This window comes from Notolepis coatsorum, assembly GCF_963971535.1.
Source record: "Notolepis coatsorum genome assembly, chromosome: 17".
Lineage (NCBI taxonomy): Eukaryota > Metazoa > Chordata > Actinopteri > Aulopiformes > Paralepididae > Notolepis > Notolepis coatsorum.
In genome coordinates this window covers 14,272,987-14,294,315 of record NC_140181.1, presented here as the reverse complement: position 1 = coordinate 14,294,315, position 21,329 = coordinate 14,272,987, and the positions used below count along the sequence as shown (strand labels likewise).

At 44.9% G+C, this 21,329-nt stretch overlaps 1 protein-coding gene across 1 annotated transcript in view; it reads right to left on the bottom strand.

Annotated features, from left to right (window-relative positions):
• The window catches only part of LOC311243481 (uncharacterized protein), a gene marked incomplete at both ends in the record, with an annotated part of 55,612 nt that overhangs the window by 19,075 nt on the left and 15,208 nt on the right, over positions 1 to 21,329 (bottom strand). Inside the window, 3 exons of the mRNA XM_084332716.1 lie at positions 102 to 251; positions 457 to 891; positions 1,906 to 1,961. Coding sequence (XP_084188842.1) covers positions 102 to 251; positions 457 to 891; positions 1,906 to 1,961 — 641 coding nt within the window. The remainder of the gene's footprint in view (positions 1 to 101; positions 252 to 456; positions 892 to 1,905; positions 1,962 to 21,329) is intronic.

Here is a 21,329-nt window from a genome sequence, read left to right as displayed (position 1 = left end):
AATCCATTTAGGGGAATGAGGGCATCACAGAAGCATTGCAAGTCAAATTATATATCTATAAAAATATCTAGTATAAAGCATTTGTCTCTGTGTGCACCTACTGCATAGACATGTCCTCCATATGCAGCCACTCCCACTTCGCCATGCCTGGTGCTCATGGGGGCGATCAGAGTCCACTGCTCGGTGTCTGGGCTGTAGCACTCAGCTGTGAGCAGCCACCCCGTACTGGTCCTGCCACCACAGATGTAAACCTGTAATAAGAAAGAATATTCTAATTTAGTTTATATATTCCATTTGATTTCATTCTACTTTAATTGTCTGTTAATGTTGATGCACCAAAGGACCCAGACACATCTTTTGTATGTGCAAGCTTACTTGGCAATAAAGACATTTATGATTTATGATCTAACGTTCCTTGTGTTCATCTAGCACCCTGTGTCCCTCAGTTCCACCCACCTTGCCCTGGAGGGCTGCTGCCCCGGCGTGGCCCCTGTGCTCCAGCATGGGTGAGATCACTGTCCACTGGTTGGTTTCAGGCTCGTAGCGCTCGGCGGTGTTCAGATACAGGTCCACGTATCCGTCCCACCCTCCCATGGCGTAGATACAGCCGTCCAACACCACCACGCTGACGAAACAGCGGCGTGAGTGCATGGGAGCCGCCTGCAGCCAGCTGCGAGTGACGGGGTTGAACCTGCTCACACTGCTGAGACAGGCTCCTACGCCGTCCATGCCACCGACGCAGTAGACCAGACCGTGGAGATAAGCGGTGTCGTGGCACCACCGGGGACTCTCCCCCTCAACGCTCACGTCCATCCATCCACCGGCTCGGATATCGTAAGCCTCCATGGTCAGGCTGCCGCCACTCTCCCCTCCGATGGCCAATAGGACCTCCTGGGGCCGGCGTGGGCGGGTCAGGGGGTTTGGGAGCCTGTCGGAGCCAGGGGGGTTCAGGACGCTGAGGATGAGGGCCCTGCAGTCGTGGCTGTCCCTCACCACAGGGTTGTTCTGGACGTTGCTCCTGAAGTAGTCAGGCCTCATCAAGCCCATGCGAACCTGGGAAGAGACAAGCAGACAGCGGGTACAACTTAGACATCGGTTGTAGACGGTTTCTGTTGCTAGGGAACAGTTTGGACCCAAATGTTTGAGAACCACTGTACTAGGGAACCTAGTGTTGTTTTAATGTAATGCACAGTAATACAATTATTTTTTTTATAAATGTTTTTCTTTTCTTTTCATACATAAAACAGAACATAACAGTATAATAATAATAATAATAATAATAATAATAATAATAATAATAATAATAATAATAATAATAATAATAATAATAATAATTATTATTATTATAATAATAATAATAATAATAATAATAATAATAATAATAATAATAATAATAATAATAATAATAATAATAATAATAATAATAATAACAACAGCGACGACAACAATAATAACAGTAACATGAATCATAATGACCTTGACAAGAGACAGACAAACAAGAAAAAGTAAAATAATAAAAAAAAAAAAAAAAAAAAAAAAATGTGGCTCAGGCACTAGCAACCATGTTTGTCTATCCGTAATACAATTAGTTACCTTGGGCAGCAGCAAAGGGATGTGTGTTTTACGCTCCTCACGGGAGTGGTCGATCCAACGGAGGACGGCCTCGAACACTGTCTCCTCGCTCTTCACGTTCAGGTCATCCCTCTCAATGATGTCCACCAGTTGCTGCGGGGACAGCTCCACAAACTCCTGTGAGACGTGCAACATCTCCTCAAAGTGGCACACGATGCAGAGATGGGCCTTGCGCCTCAGGTCAGGGCAGCAGTACATGTCCGTGAACCTCCAGATGCCGACACAGTTTTCCAGAGACAGCTGGCCCTCTAGGAAGTCAGAGCACGCTCCTACTATGCCAGTGACGCGAAGCTGATCTGCAGCCACGAGAAGCTCTTTCACGTTCTCTGCTGTCACCAGCACAAAGCGTGTGTAGGAGTACTCTATGATGAGCTGCATCATACCCGGGGACACCCCAGGGATACTGTAGACTGCTTTCTCTGAGTCGCTCCAGCGAGTGAAGAGGGCTCTGTGGGACGCAGAGTATAGAGATATCTGATGAGTAAACAGTAAGCAACATGCTGTTCTGTGTAGTCATATATTTTCACTGTAGAAGTATAGGGTCTTAGCACAGTAGAAGTATAGTATCTTTTTACAGTAGAAGTACAGTATAATATCTGTTTACAGTAGAAGTACAGTATAGTATCTGTTTACAGTAGAAGTACAGTATAGTATCTGTTTACAGTAGAAGTACAGTATATTATCTGTTTACAGTAGAAGTGCAGTATAGTATATTGTACAGTAGAAGTACAGTATATGATCTGTTTACAGTAGAAGTACAGTATAGCATCTGTTTACAGTAGAAGTACAGTATAGTATATGTTTACAGTAAACGTGCAGTATAGTATATTTTTACAGTAGAAGTACAGTATAGTATCTGTTTACAGTAGAAGTGCAGTATAGTATATTTTACAGTAGAAGTATCGTATAGTATATTTTACAGTAGAAGTACAGTATATTATCTGTTTACAGTATAGTATATGTTTACAGTAGAAGTGCAGTATAGTATATTTTTACAGTAGAAGTACAGTATAGTATCTGTTTACAGTAGAAGTACAGTATATTATCTGTTTACAGTAGAAGTACAGTATATTATCGTTTTACAGTATAAGTACAGTATAGTATATTTTTACATTAGAAGTACATTATAGTATCTGTTTACAGTAGAAGTACAGTATAATATCTGTTTACAGTAGAAGTGCAGTATAGTATCTGTTTACAGTAGACATACAGTATATTATCTGTTTACAGTATAAGTACAGTATCTGTTTACAGTAGAAGCACATTATAGTATATTTTTACATTAGAAGTACATTATAGTATCTGTTTACAGTAGAAGTACAGTATAGTATCTGTTTACAGTAGAAGTACAGTATGGTATCTTTTTACAGTAAAAGTACAGTATGGTATCTGTTTACTAACCAAGCTAACCTGAACCAAGCTATCCTGAACCAAGCTAAACTTACCTGAAATAGTCACTGCAGTCACACAGGAGGGCATTGTGGGCATTCAACTCAGTGCTGTTGACTTTAATAACCACATCACAGAGCCTTCCCTCCAGACGCAGCTCATTAAGGATTGTACAGGACATTGTTTCCTTTACCATGTGGGGATTTTAAATTGTATCTACAGAATATATTCAAGCTTACAGACAAGTAGCCGGAAACAACAAGTGAGATCTTCACTTGTCTTGTGAGGTCTGAGAACTTCTGAGAGAATTGTTGAATATATACTGTACACAAATGTTCTAGAATGTTCTATTATGACATCATACTGTGACATCACAAATGTTCTAGAATGTTCTATTATGAAAACTACTGTGACATCACAAATGTTCTAGAATGTTCTATTATGACATCATACTGTGACATCACAAATGTTCTAGAATGTTTGGTTATGACATCATACTGTGACATCACAAATGTTCTAGAATGTTTGATTGACATCATACTGTGATATCACAAATGTTCTAGAATGTTTGATTATGACATCATACTGTGACATCACAAATGTTCTAGAATATTTGATTATGACATCATACTGTGACATCACAAATGTTCTAGAATGGTCTATTATGACATCATACTGTGACATCACAAATGTTCTAGAATGGTCTATTATGACATCATACTGTGACATCACAAATGTTCTAGAATGTTTGATTATGACATCATACTGTGACATCCAGTTATTATTAACAGTGTTAGTTTTTTCAGTAACGAGTAATCTCGTATTTAATGTTGCCCAGTTGTGGCCTGTTGAGGGGCAATACATATCAAAAGTTCCAAAACATCTATTGTGTTTGTATTTGTATGATCCACTATATAAACATAGTAATTATAATATCTACATACATGGCATTTGATTGGAGGCTAGTCTCACTTTGTCCCACAGCAACATTAAAATAGTTTAGATTTGTGTATGTTGTTTATGTAAAACATTTACTTGAAAGTAATGCAATAGTACAGTATAGTATCTTTTTACAGTAGACATACAGTATATTATCTGTTTACAGTAGAAGTACAGTATAGTATCTGTTTACAGTAAAAGTACAGTATGGTATCTGTTTACTAACCAAGCTAACCTGAACCAAGCTAACCTGAACCAAGCTAAACTTACCTGAAATAGTCACTGCAGTCACACAGGAGGGCCTTGTGGGCATTCAACTCAGTGCTGTTGACTTTAATAACCACATCACAGAGCCTTCCCTCCAGATGCAGCTCATTAAGGATTGTACAGGACATTGTTTCCTTTACCATGTGGGGATTTTAAATTGTATCTACAGAATATATTCAAGCTTACAGACAAGTAGCCGGAAACAACAAGTGAGATCTTCACTTGTCTTGTGAGATCTGAGAACTTCTGAGAGAATTGTTGAATATATACTGTACACAAATGTTCTAGAATGTTCTATTATGACATCATACTGTGACATCACAAATGTTCTAGAATGTTCTATTATGACATCATACTGTGACATCACAAATGTTCTAGAATGTTCTATTATGAAACCTACTGTGACATCACAAATGTTCTAGAATGTTCTATTATGACATCATACTGTGACATCACAAATGTTCTAGAATGTTTGGTTATGGCATCATACTGTGACATCAAAAATGTTCTAGAATGTTTGATTATGACATCGTACTGTGATATCACAAATGTTCTAGAATGTTTGATTATGACATCATACTGTGACATCACAAATGTTCTAGAATATTTGATTATGACATCATACTGTGACATCACAAATGTTCTAGAATGGTCTATTATGACATCATACTGTGACATCACAAATGTTCTAGAATGGTCTATTATGACATCATACTGTGACATCACAAATGTTCTAGAATGTTTGATTATGACATCATACTGTGACATCCAGTTATTATTAACAGTGTTAGTTTTTTCAGTAACGAGTAATCTCGTATTTAATGTTACCCAGTTGTGGCCTGTTGAGGGGCAATACATATCAAAAGTTCCAAAACATCTATTGTGTTTGTATTTGTATGATCCACTATATAAACATAGTAATTATAATATCTACATACATGGCATTTGATTGGAGGCTAGTCTTACTTTGTCCCACAGCAACATTAAAATAGTTTAGATTTGTGTATGTTGTTTATGTAAAACATTTACTTGAAAGTAATGCAATAGTACAGTATAGTATCTTTTTACAGTAGAAGTACATTATAGTATCTGTTTACAGTAGAAGTACAGTATAATATCTGTTTACAGTAGAAGTGCAGTATAGTATCTGTTTACAGTAGACATACAGTATATTATCTGTTTACAGTATAAGTACAGTATCTGTTTACAGTAGAAGCACATTATAGTATATTTTTACATTAGAAGTACATTATAGTATCTGTTTACAGTAGAAGTACAGTATAGTATCTGTTTACAGTAGAAGTACAGTATGGTATCTTTTTACAGTAAAAGTACAGTATGGTATCTGTTTACTAACCAAGCTAACCTGAACCAAGCTAACCTGAACCAAGCTAAACTTACCTGAAATAGTCACTGCAGTCACACAGGAGGGCCTTGTGGGCATTCAACTCAGTGCTGTTGACTTTAATAACCACATCACAGAGCCTTCCCTCCAGATGCAGCTCATTAAGGATTGTACAGGACATTGTTTCCTTTACCATGTGGGGATTTTAAATTGTATCTACAGAATATATTCAAGCTTACAGACAAGTAGCCGGAAACAACAAGTGAGATCTTCACTTGTCTTGTGAGATCTGAGAACTTCTTCTTCTTCTTCTTTTGAATTTCCGGCAGAGTAGACGCATCGTGGCGTATTACTGCCCTCCACACTTCTTTTGATGATCTCTTCTTCTTCTTCTTCTTCTTCTTCTTCTTTCTTGGCGTATTTCTTCCCTCCTCATTTCTTATACTACACTAGTGGTGTTCCATCTTTAGGCCTCTTCAACTCACACTTTCTCCTTCTTCTCTGCTCCTCTTGCCTGTCCAATACTACTACATACCCTAACGCTATATCCTCTGGTACAACTCTGAAGCATGCAGAAATGTCAGCACTGCCTCTGTGATCAACTGGTGGTTCTCATTATCCATGCCAAAGAATGATTTAAGAGAGAAGGAAGAGACTCCCAGCTCTTCCAGACTTTTATAAAAGATTTCCCTCTCTTTCCTATACCTTTCACATTTTAGGAAGACATGCCCGACAGTTTCAGTCTCTCCACATTCACACACCCCATCTGGATGTTTGCCCACAATGCACAAGCTACTGTTCAACCCACAGTGCCCCAGCCTCAGTCTACACATCTTCACCCTATCACTCCTTGACCCATATCCCTCCACCTTGATCTTGACCCGAGGCTGCAGAGAGAAATAGTGCCTTCCCTTGGTCCCCCTTTCCCACTCATCCTGCCACTCAGCCTCAACTCCTTTCTTTATCTTATCTCTGAGTTCTACTCTTCCCATTGAAATGCCTATCTCTTCCTCCCTTCCCAGGCTCTGTTTGGCAAGGGAGTCAGCCATCTCATTCCCCGCAATCCCAGCGTGCCCCGGGACCCAACAAAACTCCACTGACCAGCCTGCCTTCGCAATCCTATATAAAACCAACATTATTTCCTGAATGAGAACCGGGGCGAGCTTTAGACCCACCTGCACTCAGAGCCATCAGTGCAGCAGCCGAGTCAGAGCATATAATCACCTGGCTTGGTCCCACTTCCTCCACCCACCACAATGCCCAGAGGATGGCAAGCAACTCTGTCACAAATACTGAGCTGCCATCGGATATTCTTTGTCCCTTACCGATCCCTAACCGAGGCACCCACCACCCAAATCCTGCCCTCCCACTTTCAGGATCCACAGAGCCATCAGTGTACACCTCCAGAGCCCCTGATTCCAGAAGGAACCTCTCTATTTCCTCCACAATCTCGCCCTTATCCTCCTCCTTCAAGAACCTAAGTTCAATGACTCGATCAGGCACTAGCCAAAATGGCACTGATAGCCACCGAGTGTGCTCCGCCACTCCCCCCTGATGCAATCTCAACTTCCTGGCCCACTGATCAATACTGGCCAAAAAAGGTTTATACTTATCCCCATCTCCTGAAAGTAAACACCTAGCTGGGAAGGACAGACTTGTCCCACTCAATTTTGCCCAGTACTGTAGCCCTAACTTTACTCTCCTCAGGTTTAGGGGCAACTCCCCCATTTCCACCAATAGTGCTGAAGCAGGGGTGGTCTTAAAAGCTCCACAGCAGATTCTCAGAGCCTTGCACTGAAGCACATCCAGCTTTCGCAAATTAGACTTGGCCGCAGAGCCGTACACATAACAACCATAATCAATTGTTGACCTGATCATCGCCTGGTATATCATGCACGTGGTCTCTCTATCCGCTCCCCACCCACTCCCAGCCAAACTTCTCAGCACATTCACTATTCTTTCACACTTTGCCAGGATTTTCTCTATATGAACAGCCCAATTCAATCTTTCGTCAAACCAAACTCCCCAAAATTTAAACACCTTTACTATCTGAGAACTTCTTCTTCTTCTTCTTCTTTTGAATTTCCGGCAGATTAGACGCATCGTGGCGTATTACTGCCCTCCGCACTTCTTTTGATGATCTCTTCTTCTTCTTCTTCTTCTTCTTATTTGAATTTCCGGCAGTGTAGACGCATCGTGGCGTATTACTGCCCTCCACAATTCTTGCTTCGCCCACACTTGCGAAAGTTTACACTCCTCTTCTTCTTCTCATCTTCAAAACACATTTCTATCATCTCTGTCTCCTTCTTCTCTGCTCCTCTTGTCATACAATCACAATACAAACATCATCTCCTCTCTTGGAGGGCCCCCCTATACTGTACACAAATGTTCTAGAATGTTCTATTATGACATCATACTGTGACATCACAAATGTTCTAGAATGTTCTATTATGAAACCTACTGTGACATCACAAATGTTCTAGAATGTTCTATTATGACATCATACTGTGACATCACAAATGTTCTAGAATGTTCTATTATGACATCATACTGTGACATCACAAATGTTCTAGAATGTTTGGTTATGGCATCATACTGTGACATCACAAATGTTCTAGAATGTTTGATTATGACATCATACTGTGATATCACAAATGTTCTAGAATGTTTGATTATGACATCATACTGTGACATCACAAATGTTCTAGAATATTTGATTATGACATCATACTGTGACATCACAAATGTTCTAGAATGGTCTATTATGACATCATACTGTGACATCACAAATGTTCTAGAATGGTATATTATGACATCATACTGTGACATCACAAATGTTCTAGAATGTTTGATTATGACATCATACTGTGACATCCAGTTATTATTAACAGCGTTAGTATTTTCAGTAACAAGTAATCTCATATTTAATGTTGCCCAGTTGTGGCCTCTTGAGGGGCAATACATATCAAAAGTTCCAAAACATCTATTGTGTTTGTATTTGTATGATCCACTATATAAACATAGTAATTATAATATCTACATACATGGCATTTGATTGGAGGCTAGTCTCACTTTGTCCCACAGCAACATTAAAATAGTTTAGATTTGTGTATGTTGTTTATGTAAAACATTTACTTGAAAGTAATGCAATAGTTACTTTCTGAAGTAACTAGTTACTTTTATAATTTGTAACTGAGTAAGTAATTTAGTAACTTTTTGGAAGAAGTAACTAGTAACTGTAACTACAGTAAATAACTTGCCCAACACTGGTGACATCACAACGGAACATGTTTGAGTTTATTTGAATAATTTAAAGAATATGTTGACATTAAAAAAGAACAAATAAAATGATAAAAAAAAACTACATAAAACAATACAAATTATAATAAAATATTTAAGTAAAATGTATAGAAATAGGGTTAGTGATGGCTGTTTACTGCAGAGTGGAGGGACTGGGAGACCCATGTTACTGACCAGACACTCTATATCAGTGATGGCTGTTTACTGCAGAGCGGAGGGACTTGGAGACCCATGTTACTGACCAGACACTCTATATCAGTGATGGCTGTTTACTGCAGAGTGGAGGGACTGAGAGACCCATGTTACTGACCAGACACTCTATATCAGTGATGGCTGTTTACTGCAGAGTGGAGGGACTCTGAGACCCATGTTACTGACCAGACACTCTATATCAGTGATGGCTGTTTACTGCAGAGTGGAGGGACTGGGAGACCCATGGTACTGACCAGACACTGTATCAGTGATGGCTGTTTACTGCAGAGTGGAGGGACTGAGAGACTCATGTTACTGACCAGACACTCTATATCAGTGATGACTGTTTACTGCAGAGTGGAGGGACTGAGAGACCCATGTTACTGACCAGACACTCTGTATCAGTGATGGCTGTTTACTGCAGAGTGGAGGGACTGAGAGACCCATGTTACTGACCAGACACTCTATATCAGTGATGGCTGTTTACTGCAGAGTGGAGGGACTGGGAGACCCATGTTACTGACCAGACACTCTATATCAGTGATGGCTGTTTACTGCAGAGTGGAGGGACTGAGAGACCCATGTTACTGACCAGACACTATATCAGTGATGGCTGTTTACTGCAGAGCGGAGGGACTGGGATACCCATGTTACTGACCAGACACTCTATATCAGTGATGGCTGTTTACTGCAGAGTGGAGGGACTGAGAGACCCATGGTACTGACCAGACACTCTATATCAGTGATGGCTGTTTACTGCAGAGTGGAGGGACTGAGAGACCCATGGTACTGACCAGACACTGTATCAGTGATGGCTGTTTACTGCAGAGCGGAGGGACTGGGAGACCCATGTTACTGACCAGACACTCTATATCAGTGATGGCTGTTTACTGCAGAGTGGAGGGACTGAGAGACCCATGTTACTGACCAGACACTCTATATCAGTGATGGCTGTTTACTGCAGAGTGGAGGGACTGAGAGACCCATGTTACTGACCAGACACTATATCAGTGATGACTGTTTACTGCAGAGTGGAGGGACTGAGAGACCCATGTTACTGACCAGACACTCTATATCAGTGATGGCTGTTTACTGCAGAGTGGAGGGACTGAGAGACCCATGTTACTGACCAGACACTCTATATCAGTGATGGCTGTTTACTGCAGAGCGGAGGGACTGGGAGACCCATGTTACTGACCAGACACTCTATATCAGTGATGGCTGTTTACTGCAGAGTGGAGGGACTGAGAGACCCATGGTACTGACCAGACACTCTATATCAGTGATGGCTGTTTACTGCAGAGTGGAGGGACTGAGAGACCCATGGTACTGACCAGACACTGTATCAGTGATGGCTGTTTACTGCAGAGCGGAGGGACTGGGAGACCCATGTTACTGACCAGACACTCTATATCAGTGATGGCTGTTTACTGCAGAGTGGAGGGACTGAGAGACCCATGTTACTGACCAGACACTCTATATCAGTGATGGCTGTTTACTGCAGAGCGGAGGGACTGGGAGACCCATGTTACTGACCAGACACTCTATATCAGTGATGGCTGTTTACTGCAGAGTGGAGGGACTGAGAGACCCATGGTACTGACCAGACACTCTATATCAGTGATGGCTGTTTACTGCAGAGTGGAGGGACTGAGAGACCCATGGTACTGACCAGACACTATCAGTGATGGCTGTTTACTGCAGAGCGGAGGGACTGGGAGACCCATGTTACTGACCAGACACTCTATATCAGTGATGGCTGTTTACTGCAGAGTGGAGGGACTGAGAGACCCATGGTACTGACCAGACACTGTATCAGTGATGGCTGTTTACTGCAGAGCGGAGGGACTGGGAGACCCATGTTACTGACCAGACACTCTATATCAGTGATGGCTGTTTACTGCAGAGTGGAGGGACTGAGAGACCCATGGTACTGACCAGACACTCTATATCAGTGATGGCTGTTTACTGCAGAGTGGAGGGACTGAGAGACCCATGGTACTGACCAGACACTGTATCAGTGATGGCTGTTTACTGCAGAGCGGAGGGACTGGGAGACCCATGTTACTGACCAGACACTCTATATCAGTGATGGCTGTTTACTGCAGAGCGGAGGGACTGGGAGACCCATGTGAGAGAAAATGGTGGTTTTTCAATGTATGTGATGTATAGATTGGGGGGAGTGACCACAGCTAAAACGGTGCCGGGTCAGAGAGGTCGAAGTGCATGCGGACGGTGGAAGCAGGAGACGGTGGTTCAGTAGCAGGGTGATTGTTGTGAGCCACACTGCCAGCGAGAGAATGTTTGTTGACATTCCTCATTAGAACATCTGAGATTAGAGTGTACTGTCTCGACGAGCAGGAGGGAGAGAGGTTCATCTTAATGCAACAGTGAATGAAACTGCATTTTAATGTGTGAAAGGTTAAACGCAGTTGTCATGACAACACGTCACATGACAACCAGAATGCGGGGCCGTCGTTGCGACGACGAACATCTATAAGTCGAACGGTGTTTCCGGGTGTTGAGCAGACTAAAATCTGACTGAGACTAAGAGGGAAGAAACCAGAAGAGACTCTCTCCTCTCGACGAGAGAGAGGGGGGGGGGGGGGAGAATGGCACATCACCAGTAGCTTCGGCTACCACGAGGATGGTTTTAGGCTAACGAACAGGCCTGAACACTATTGGACTGAACAGCAAAAGGACGATAATATGAACACACCGAAAGATCATTAGAAATATACTCTTCAAGGACAATACAATCTGTTAACATCTGAGCTGAGGTTTCTGTTTAGAGAAATAAAACCATGCTTTTCCTTGTAAGGTATTTCACGTTGTCGAAGTGTCGAATTCTTACGGAGGTGGGGAAGTATTATGGTTTACGGATTGCACTAACGGGGGGGAGATAAGGATCTTATCTACCAGTATCGGAGACGTCAGGACCATTAAAAGTACACAACGCAGAGGAATTGGATGGAGAGCCAAACAGACGAAGACGTGATACTGGCCAGTTTGATCAGAATCTTACAGTTGATGCCGTTGGGACCCGGATTTGCAAGAGATTAAAACAACGGGAACAGTTGGTTGTTGATGACAGCCGGATTTGCAAGAGATAAGAACAACGGATAAAGACTTTTTCAATAATGGGGCGACAGTGGACAACAGTCATCAATGTGTGGGAGAATCATGATCGAAGCAAGGCCGGCCAGCCCTGGGAGAGAGCGGCGAGTCGAGCGGTCAGGAGGCGAACCAGCGCTGTAGGGGAAACAGCGCTCCGATCAAAAATGTGAGTTCACTGTGCACACGGTTGTTTTGATCTTTTATAGCCAAATAAAAACGAACAGATAGTGAATCCGTAAACGTAAACATTTCTAGTTTGACACAGAGAGAGAATGCCAGCTGTAATAATATGAGCAGAGAGCCATGGTGAAAATCGAGGGTGTTATCTACAGAGAATGAAAAGCAAATGAGGCAGGCTGCACAGTTTTGGTTTAAGGAGGGTAAATGCGAGATGAGGAAAGGGGGGGGGGGGGGGGGGGGCGCTTGAATCAGATCGAAAAATTGTTATGGCGGGACTGTTTTCATAACAGAAGGAAAGTCGAAAGGAGATTGTACCAGTGTGTATTATGTCCAATCAGGCAAGAGTATTAGTCTGAGAAAGCGTCCCCTGATAATGGATAGGAAAGAGAGGAAAAACAGCTGTGTTTTCAGGCCTTGGAAGGAAGGGCAGCGGCCGTTTGTTGAGAGAGTAGCCATTTGCACCGAGTCAAAATGGCCGCAGAGCCACGAGGGGTTTAGAATCAGGAAGTGACACGTCACCTACAATCCTCTAGACTGAGTTTTGGCCGCCATCTAGGGGGGCAGTGGGATAATACAGGCAAATGGAGGAGTAGGTCGCCACCTAGTGGCGGAGGGGGGGGGGGGGGTAGTGCTGGGGAGTTTCCATTACCCATAGGGGAATATTTAGAGTTTAATTCAATTAAGGAGTTTAATTGCGGAGGGGGGGGGGGTAGTGCTGGGGAGTTTCCATTACCCATAGGGGAATATTTAGAGTTTAATTCAATTAAGGAGTTTAATTGCGGAGGGGGGGGGGGGGGGTAGTGCTGGGGAGTTTCCATTACCCATAGGCGAATATGTAGAGTTTAAGTTAATTAAGGAGTTGAATTTTTTCAAAATTACCAACTGCTTGTGTGTATACACGGTGGTGTATGTGAGAACTTTGTAAAGGAACTCAAAGTGTGGTATATAGAGCGACGGGACAGCTCCAGGGCGACGGTAGACAGCCCCGTAGGGTATATAGAGCGACGGTGACAGCTCCAGGGCGATGGTAGACAGCCCCGTAGGGTATAGAGCGACGGTGACAGCTCCAGGGCGACGGTAGACAGCCCCGTAGGGTATAGAGCAACGGTGACAGCTCCAGGGCGACGGTAGACAGCCCCGTAGGGTATAGGGCGACGGACAGCTCTGTTGTATGTTAGATGATAGTACGAGTACGTATGTGAGTTAGGAGCAGGGAACCAACCTGCTCTGTTGTATGTTAGAGCGATGCTCGGTTGTATGTTATTATCATAATAATAAGATCGATATACAGGTTAATTAAATAAGTTTAATTATGAAATAAGAGGGAGTTCGATCTCCAGTGGGGCCTTCTCACACCTAATAAATAGGCAGAGTCTTGAGGGGACACGTCACCAGAAAGAACTGGCGCGCGCTGGGGGTCAACCGTGGGACAAACGTAGAGCGCCGAGTGGGTATCGTTTAGCTGCTGGTGTCACGCCGGAAGACAACAAAACAGGGAACAGCCCTGTAGGATTAGATATGGGTGTTGAGAAGGTGGGGGACTAATAGAGAACAAATAGCGCCATGGGCTGTAGGACACTCACACCGTCCAACAGTCTGAAAGGGCGTGGCCATGGCAGGGGCTTGCAGAGGAAAAAAAATATATAGAGAACGAGCTGCAGGCCCAAAGCCACGGTAGACTAATAGAAAACACAGGGTCGAGTGTACAGAAAGACTGCCGGTGTTGTGTTTCTGCTTTCAAGGGGGGAATGACACCGACAGCGATGGAGATGGCCAGGAGACAGACTGGAGGAGGAGGAAGCCGCAGGGGCCAGGCACGGCAGCCTGGTACACAGATCGTCCACGACGAGAGAGAGGGCCGACGGCGGTGGAGATGAGCCTCAACCAAGATGACCGACAGGGCGGAGATGACCGACGGGGCGGAGATGACCGACGGGGCGGAGACGGCCGACGAGGCGGAGTCCAGCGGTCGCAGGCGGTGTTTGCCCAGGGGAGAACGAGGCAGACATTGGAGGGGGTTTCCCTGCGGAGACGCTGTTTAGAGAGCGTTTTGAAACAACAGAGCACGGGCGGTGAATCATGAACAAACAGGGACTTCCTTTCAGAGTCAATCAGGAGATCGAGAGACGAGACAACAGCGAGAAGTCCTGTGTTCATTGATTAGGAGTATGAGATATAAATGGAGGATTCATATATAAGATATATGTATAGAAGGATATATATATATATAGAAGGTAGATAAGAGGGAGAACAGTAGAACAACAGGATATAATTATTGGGAGCAGACAGGGGGGCTCCAATGGTTATGAGTCGTTGGATGTTGTTGGTTTTGGTGGTCGGTTTCGGTTCCCTTTGTGCACGAAGGGGGGCGCAAACAGACATCAGGCAGCAGGATCACTGGGTTGACCGTGGGCCGTCTTCGTTTCTTGTGCACGAGAGACGAGGTTGGTTTGCTTCAACCACAGGCTATTTTTGGCATAATTAATTAAAAAACCAAATAATGATTTATGATTCTGAAGGGGTGATAAGAATCAAGGGGGGATTGAGAGAAAATGGTGGTTTTTCAATGTATGTGATGTATAGATTGGGGGGAGTGACCACAGCTAAAACGGTGCCGGGTCAGAGAGGTCGAAGTGCATGCGGACGGTGGAAGCAGGAGACGGTGGTTCAGTAGCAGGGTGATTGTTGTGAGCCACACTGCCAGCGAGAGAATGTTTGTTGACATTCCTCATTAGAACATCTGAGATTAGAGTGTACTGTCTCGACGAGCAGGAGGGAGAGAGGTTCATCTTAATGCAACAGTGAATGAAACTGCATTTTAATGTGTGAAAGGTTAAACGCAGTTGTCATGACAACACGTCACATGACAACCAGAATGCGGGGCCGTCGTTGCGACGACGAACATCTATAAGTCGAACGGTGTTTCCGGGTGTTGAGCAGACTAAAATCTGACTGAGACTAAGAGGGAAGAAACCAGAAGAGACTCTCTCCTCTCGACGAGAGAGAGGGGGGGGGGGGGGAGAATGGCACATCACCAGTAGCTTCGGCTACCACGAGGATGGTTTTAGGCTAACGAACAGGCCTGAACACTATTGGACTGAACAGCAAAAGGACGATAATATGAACACACCGAAAGATCATTAGAAATATACTCTTCAAGGACAATACAATCTGTTAACATCTGAGCTGAGGTTTCTGTTTAGAGAAATAAAACCATGCTTTTCCTTGTAAGGTATTTCACGTTGTCGAAGTGTCGAATTCTTACGGAGGTGGGGAAGTATTATGGTTTACGGATTGCACTAACGGGGGGGAGATAAGGATCTTATCTACCAGTATCGGAGACGTCAGGACCATTAAAAGTACACAACGCAGAGGAATTGGATGGAGAGCCAAACAGACGAAGACGTGATACTGGCCAGTTTGATCAGAATCTTACACATGGTACTGACCAGACACTCTATATCAGTGATGGCTGTTTACTGCAGAGCGGAGGGACTGGGAGACCCATGTTACTGACCAGACACTCTATATCAGTGATGGCTGTTTACTGCAGAGAAGAGGGACTGGGAGACCCATGTTACTGACCAGACACTCTATATCAGTGATGGCTGTTTACTGCAGAGAAGAGGGACTGGGAGACCCATGTTACTGACCAGACACTCTATATCAGTGATGGCTGTTTACTGCAGAGAAGAGGGACTGGGAGACCCATGTTACTGACCAGACACTCTATATCAGTGATGGCTGTTTACTGCAGAGAAGAGGGACTGGGAGACCCATGTTACTGACCAGACACTCTGTATCAGTGATGGCTGTTTACTGCAGAGCGGAGGGACTGAGAGACTCATGTTACTGACCAGACACTCTATATCAGTGATGGCTGTTTACTGCAGAGCGGAGGGACTGGGAGACCCATGTTACTGACCAGACACTCTATATCAGTGATGGCTGTTTACTGCAGAGTGGAGGGACTGAGAGACCCATGGTACTGACCAGACACTGTATTAGTGATGGCTGTTTACTGCAGAGCGGAGGGACTGGGAGACCCATGTTACTGACCAGACACTCTATATCAGTGATGGCTGTTTACTGCAGAGTGGAGGGACTGGGAGACCCATGTTACTGACCAGACACTCTATCAGTGATGGCTGTTTACTGCAGAGTGGAGGGACTGGGAGACCCATGTTACTGACCAGACACTATATCAGTGATGGCTGTTTACTGCAGAGTGGAGGGACTGGGAGACCCATGTGACTGACCAGACACTATATCAGTGATGACTGTTTACTGCAGAGTGGAGGGACTGGGAGACCCATGTTACTGACCAGACACTCTGTATCAGTGATGGCTGTTTACTGCAGAGCGGAGGGACTGGGAGACCCATGTTACTGACCAGACACTCTATATCAGTGATGGCTGTTTACTGCAGAGTGGAGGGACTGGGAGACCCATGGTACTGACCAGACACTCTATATCAGTGATGGCTGTTTACTGCAGAGTGGAGGGACTGAGAGACCCATGTTACTGACCAGACACTCTATATCAGTGATGGCTGTTTACTGCAGAGCGGAGGGACTGAGAGACCCATGGTACTGACCAGACACTCTATATCAGTGATGGCTGTTTACTGCAGAGCGGAGGGACTGGGAGACCCATGTTACTGACCAGACACTCTATATCAGTGATGGCTGTTTACTGCAGAGAAGAGGGACTGGGAGACCCATGTTACTGACCAGACACTCTATATCAGTGATGGCTGTTTACTGCAGAGAAGAGGGACTGGGAGACCCATGTTACTGACCAGACACTCTATATCAGTGATGGCTGTTTACTGCAGAGAAGAGGGACTGGGAGACCCATGTTACTGACCAGACACTCTATATCAGTGATGGCTGTTTACTGCAGAGAAGAGGGACTGGGAGACCCATGTTACTGACCAGACACTCTGTATCAGTGATGGCTGTTTACTGCAGAGCGGAGGGACTGAGAGACTCATGTTACTGACCAGACACTCTATATCAGTGATGGCTGTTTACTGCAGAGCGGAGGGACTGGGAGACCCATGTTACTGACCAGACACTCTATATCAGTGATGGCTGTTTACTGCAGAGTGGAGGGACTGAGAGACCCATGGTACTGACCAGACACTGTATTAGTGATGGCTGTTTACTGCAGAGCGGAGGGACTGGGAGACCCATGTTACTGACCAGACACTCTATATCAGTGATGGCTGTTTACTGCAGAGTGGAGGGACTGGGAGACCCATGTTACTGACCAGACACTCTATCAGTGATGGCTGTTTACTGCAGAGTGGAGGGACTGGGAGACCCATGTTACTGACCAGACACTATATCAGTGATGGCTGTTTACTGCAGAGTGGAGGGACTGGGAGACCCATGTGACTGACCAGACACTATATCAGTGATGACTGTTTACTGCAGAGTGGAGGGACTGGGAGACCCATGTTACTGACCAGACACTCTGTATCAGTGATGGCTGTTTACTGCAGAGCGGAGGGACTGGGAGACCCATGTTACTGACCAGACACTCTATATCAGTGATGGCTGTTTACTGCAGAGTGGAGGGACTGGGAGACCCATGTTACTGACCAGACACTCTATATCAGTGATGGCTGTTTACTACAGAGTGGAGGGACTGGGAGACCCATGGTACTGACCAGACACTCTATATCAGTGATGACTGTTTACTGCAGAGTGGAGGGACTGGGAGACCCATGTTACTGACCAGACACTATATCAGTGATGACTGTTTACTGCAGAGTGGAGGGACTGGGAGACCCATGTTACTGACCAGACACTATATCAGTGATGACTGTTTACTGCAGAGTGGAGGGACTGGGAGACCCATGTTACTGACCAGACACTCTGTATCAGTGATGGCTGTTTACTGCAGAGTGGAGGGACTGAGAGACCCATGTTACTGACCAGACACTCTATATCAGTGATGGCTGTTTACTGCAGAGTGGAGGGACTGAGAGACCCATGTTACTGACCAGACACTCTATATCAGTGATGACTGTTTACTGCAGAGCGGAGGGACTGGGAGACCCATGTTACTGACCAGACACTCTGTATCAGTGATGGCTGTTTACTGCAGAGTGGAGGGACTGAGAGACCCATGTTACTGACCAGACACTCTGTATCAGTGATGGCTGTTTACTGCAGAGCGGAGGGACTGGGAGACCCATGTTACTGACCAGACACTCTGTATCAGTGATGGCTGTTTACTGCAGAGTGGAGGGACTGAGAGACCCATGTTACTGACCAGACACTCTATATCAGTGATGGCTGTTTACTGCAGAGTGGAGGGACTGGGAGACCCATGTGACTGACCAGACACTCTATATCAGTGATGGCTGTTTACTGCAGAGTGGAGGGACTGGGAGACCCATGTTACTGACCAGACACTCTGTATCAGTGATGGCTGTTTACTGCAGAGTGGAGGGACTGAGAGACCCATGTTACTGACCAGACACTCTGTATCAGTGATGGCTGTTTACTGCAGAGTGGAGGGACTGGGAGACCCATGTTACTGACCAGACACTCTATATCAGTGATGGCTGTTTACTGCAGAGTGGAGGGACTGGGAGACCCATGTTACTGACCAGACACCAGTGATGGCTGTTGGAATGTAGAGCTATTTAACACTCATTTTCATTTTTTTTAAGATTATTTTTTAGCATTTATTGCGTTTTCATGGTCAGTCATGACCGACGGGGGAGGAGAGGGGGCGAACGGGAGAGGAGGTGGGGAGGACATGCGACAGGTGATCCCCCGGGAGCGGGAGGCGAACCCTCATTTTAACAAAGTCATACCACTTATAACACCATTTTTTTAACCTTTAAGCCAAAAATATAGGGAGAAATCCAAGCATAATGTATTCTGTAAAAATGGTTCTGCTGTTCATTTTATATACGCTTTGAGGAACTTACCAATGGGTTCTATTCTACAAATCCCTCTCCACTGCAAAGCTGCGTTTGGATAATGAAACAGATGATGGGCGTGTTTCTTCTATGGCTGTAATATAATCATATTACAGATGATAATTACTCCATGGATGCACACATTGGTCACGACATTGTAATACGCAGCGAGCACTTTGAGGCAACCCATCTTTTCGCAAAACCTTAATTAAGTCAAGTCGATCTTTCCAAGGGGATGAACATAATGTATTATTGTTGCAGCGGGCGCTTCTGCAGCCAAGGCATTTACTGTGCTACTGTGGCGATACACTTTCATGTGCTGCCTGCGTCGCGGCTCAGTGGGGAACGGATGATTAGGAACGGCCCGGAGCCTCGGGATTCCTGTTTAAATCAAAGGATCCCAGTCTGAAAGGTGTTCTGGGCCAAGAAGGAACAAACGGATCCCCACAATGTGGCCCGAGGCGGGTTAGCTGACTTAAAGGAACACGCCAACACGTTTGGGGAATTAGCTTAGTATACCGTCTTCTCCAGAGAGAGAGAGACGAGAAGATAGATACCAGTTTCCTCTCTGTGCTATCTGGCTGCACGTTAGCCTAGCTTAGCACAATGAATGGAAGCGGACATGACCGGGTAGCCTTCGGGAGAGGTGTTAGTTGGACAATGCCTAGGATAACCGGAAATATGACAACGTTACCTCTAACTAGAGATGGACGCGAGTGATGTCTTCCCAGATTGCGCTCTCGCATGGATTACCCGAGTAGTCTCACACACACACACACACACACACACACACACACACACACACACACACACACACACACACACACACACACACACACACACACACACACACACACACACACACACACACACACACACACACACACACACACACACACACACACACACACACACACACACACACACACACACACACACACACACACACACACACACACACACACACACACACACACACACACACACACACACACACACACACACTCTGCCCGCACTGCCCGTCTGAGAGAGCAGGGAGAGAGAGAGAGTGAGATATAGCCCACGCTACCCGTCTGAGAGATGGGAGTCAGGTGAGGAGGAGGCAGCGTGTGAATGGAAGGACTGGCCGATGGGCTAATAGGAGCTGTCAATCAAGACGGCGTCACGGACGGGATGCACTCAAGTGTCACTCGTGCTAAATATGAACTGACAAGTGTCTCTCTTCAAAATGTACAGTTGCTATTGCATGCACTCATCTGTGTTTCACCACACACATGAGTGCATGCTTACCAACTGTCCGTCTGCAACACTACTATCACCAACATCTAAGAAGGGAGATCCCCCCTTGAATGGCCCTTCTAAGGTTTCTCTCCTCCACACTGCCTGTGGAGCTTTTTTCCCTATTGTTAGGTTTTAGTGAGTTTTTCCTTACCTTCGCGTGGGGTATGTCTGGGAGTGCTTGCATTCTTTCATTTATTTGCATTCATCTAAAAAATGTTGGACCTTATGGTGTTCTTGTTCTGTTCTTGACTTATTGTTATGTTTTCTTCTTGACTTGTTTAAAGAAGACCTGTACGGCCCATGGGGACATTAACGTGTGTTGTCGGGCCCTATAAATAAATTTGATTTGATTTGATTTGATTTGGAAGGCCCTTCAGTCTGTAGCGCCTGGACTCTGGAAGGCCCTTCAGTCTGTAGCACCTGGACTCTGGAAGGCCCTTCAGTCTGTAGCACCTAGACTCTGGAAGGCCCTTCAGTCTGTAGCACCTGGACTCTGGAAGGCCCTTCAGTCTGTAGCACCTGGACTCTGGAAGGCCCTTCAGTCTGTAGCTCCTAGACTCTGGAAGGACCTTCAGTCTGTAGCACCTGGACTCTGGAAGGCCCTTCAGTCTGTAGCTCCTAGACTCTGGAAGGTCAGTCTGTAGCACCTAGACTCTGGAAGGCCCTTCAGTCTGTAGCACCTAGACTCTGGAAGGTCAGTCTGTAGCACCTAGACTCTGGAAGGCCCTTCAGTCTGTAGCACCT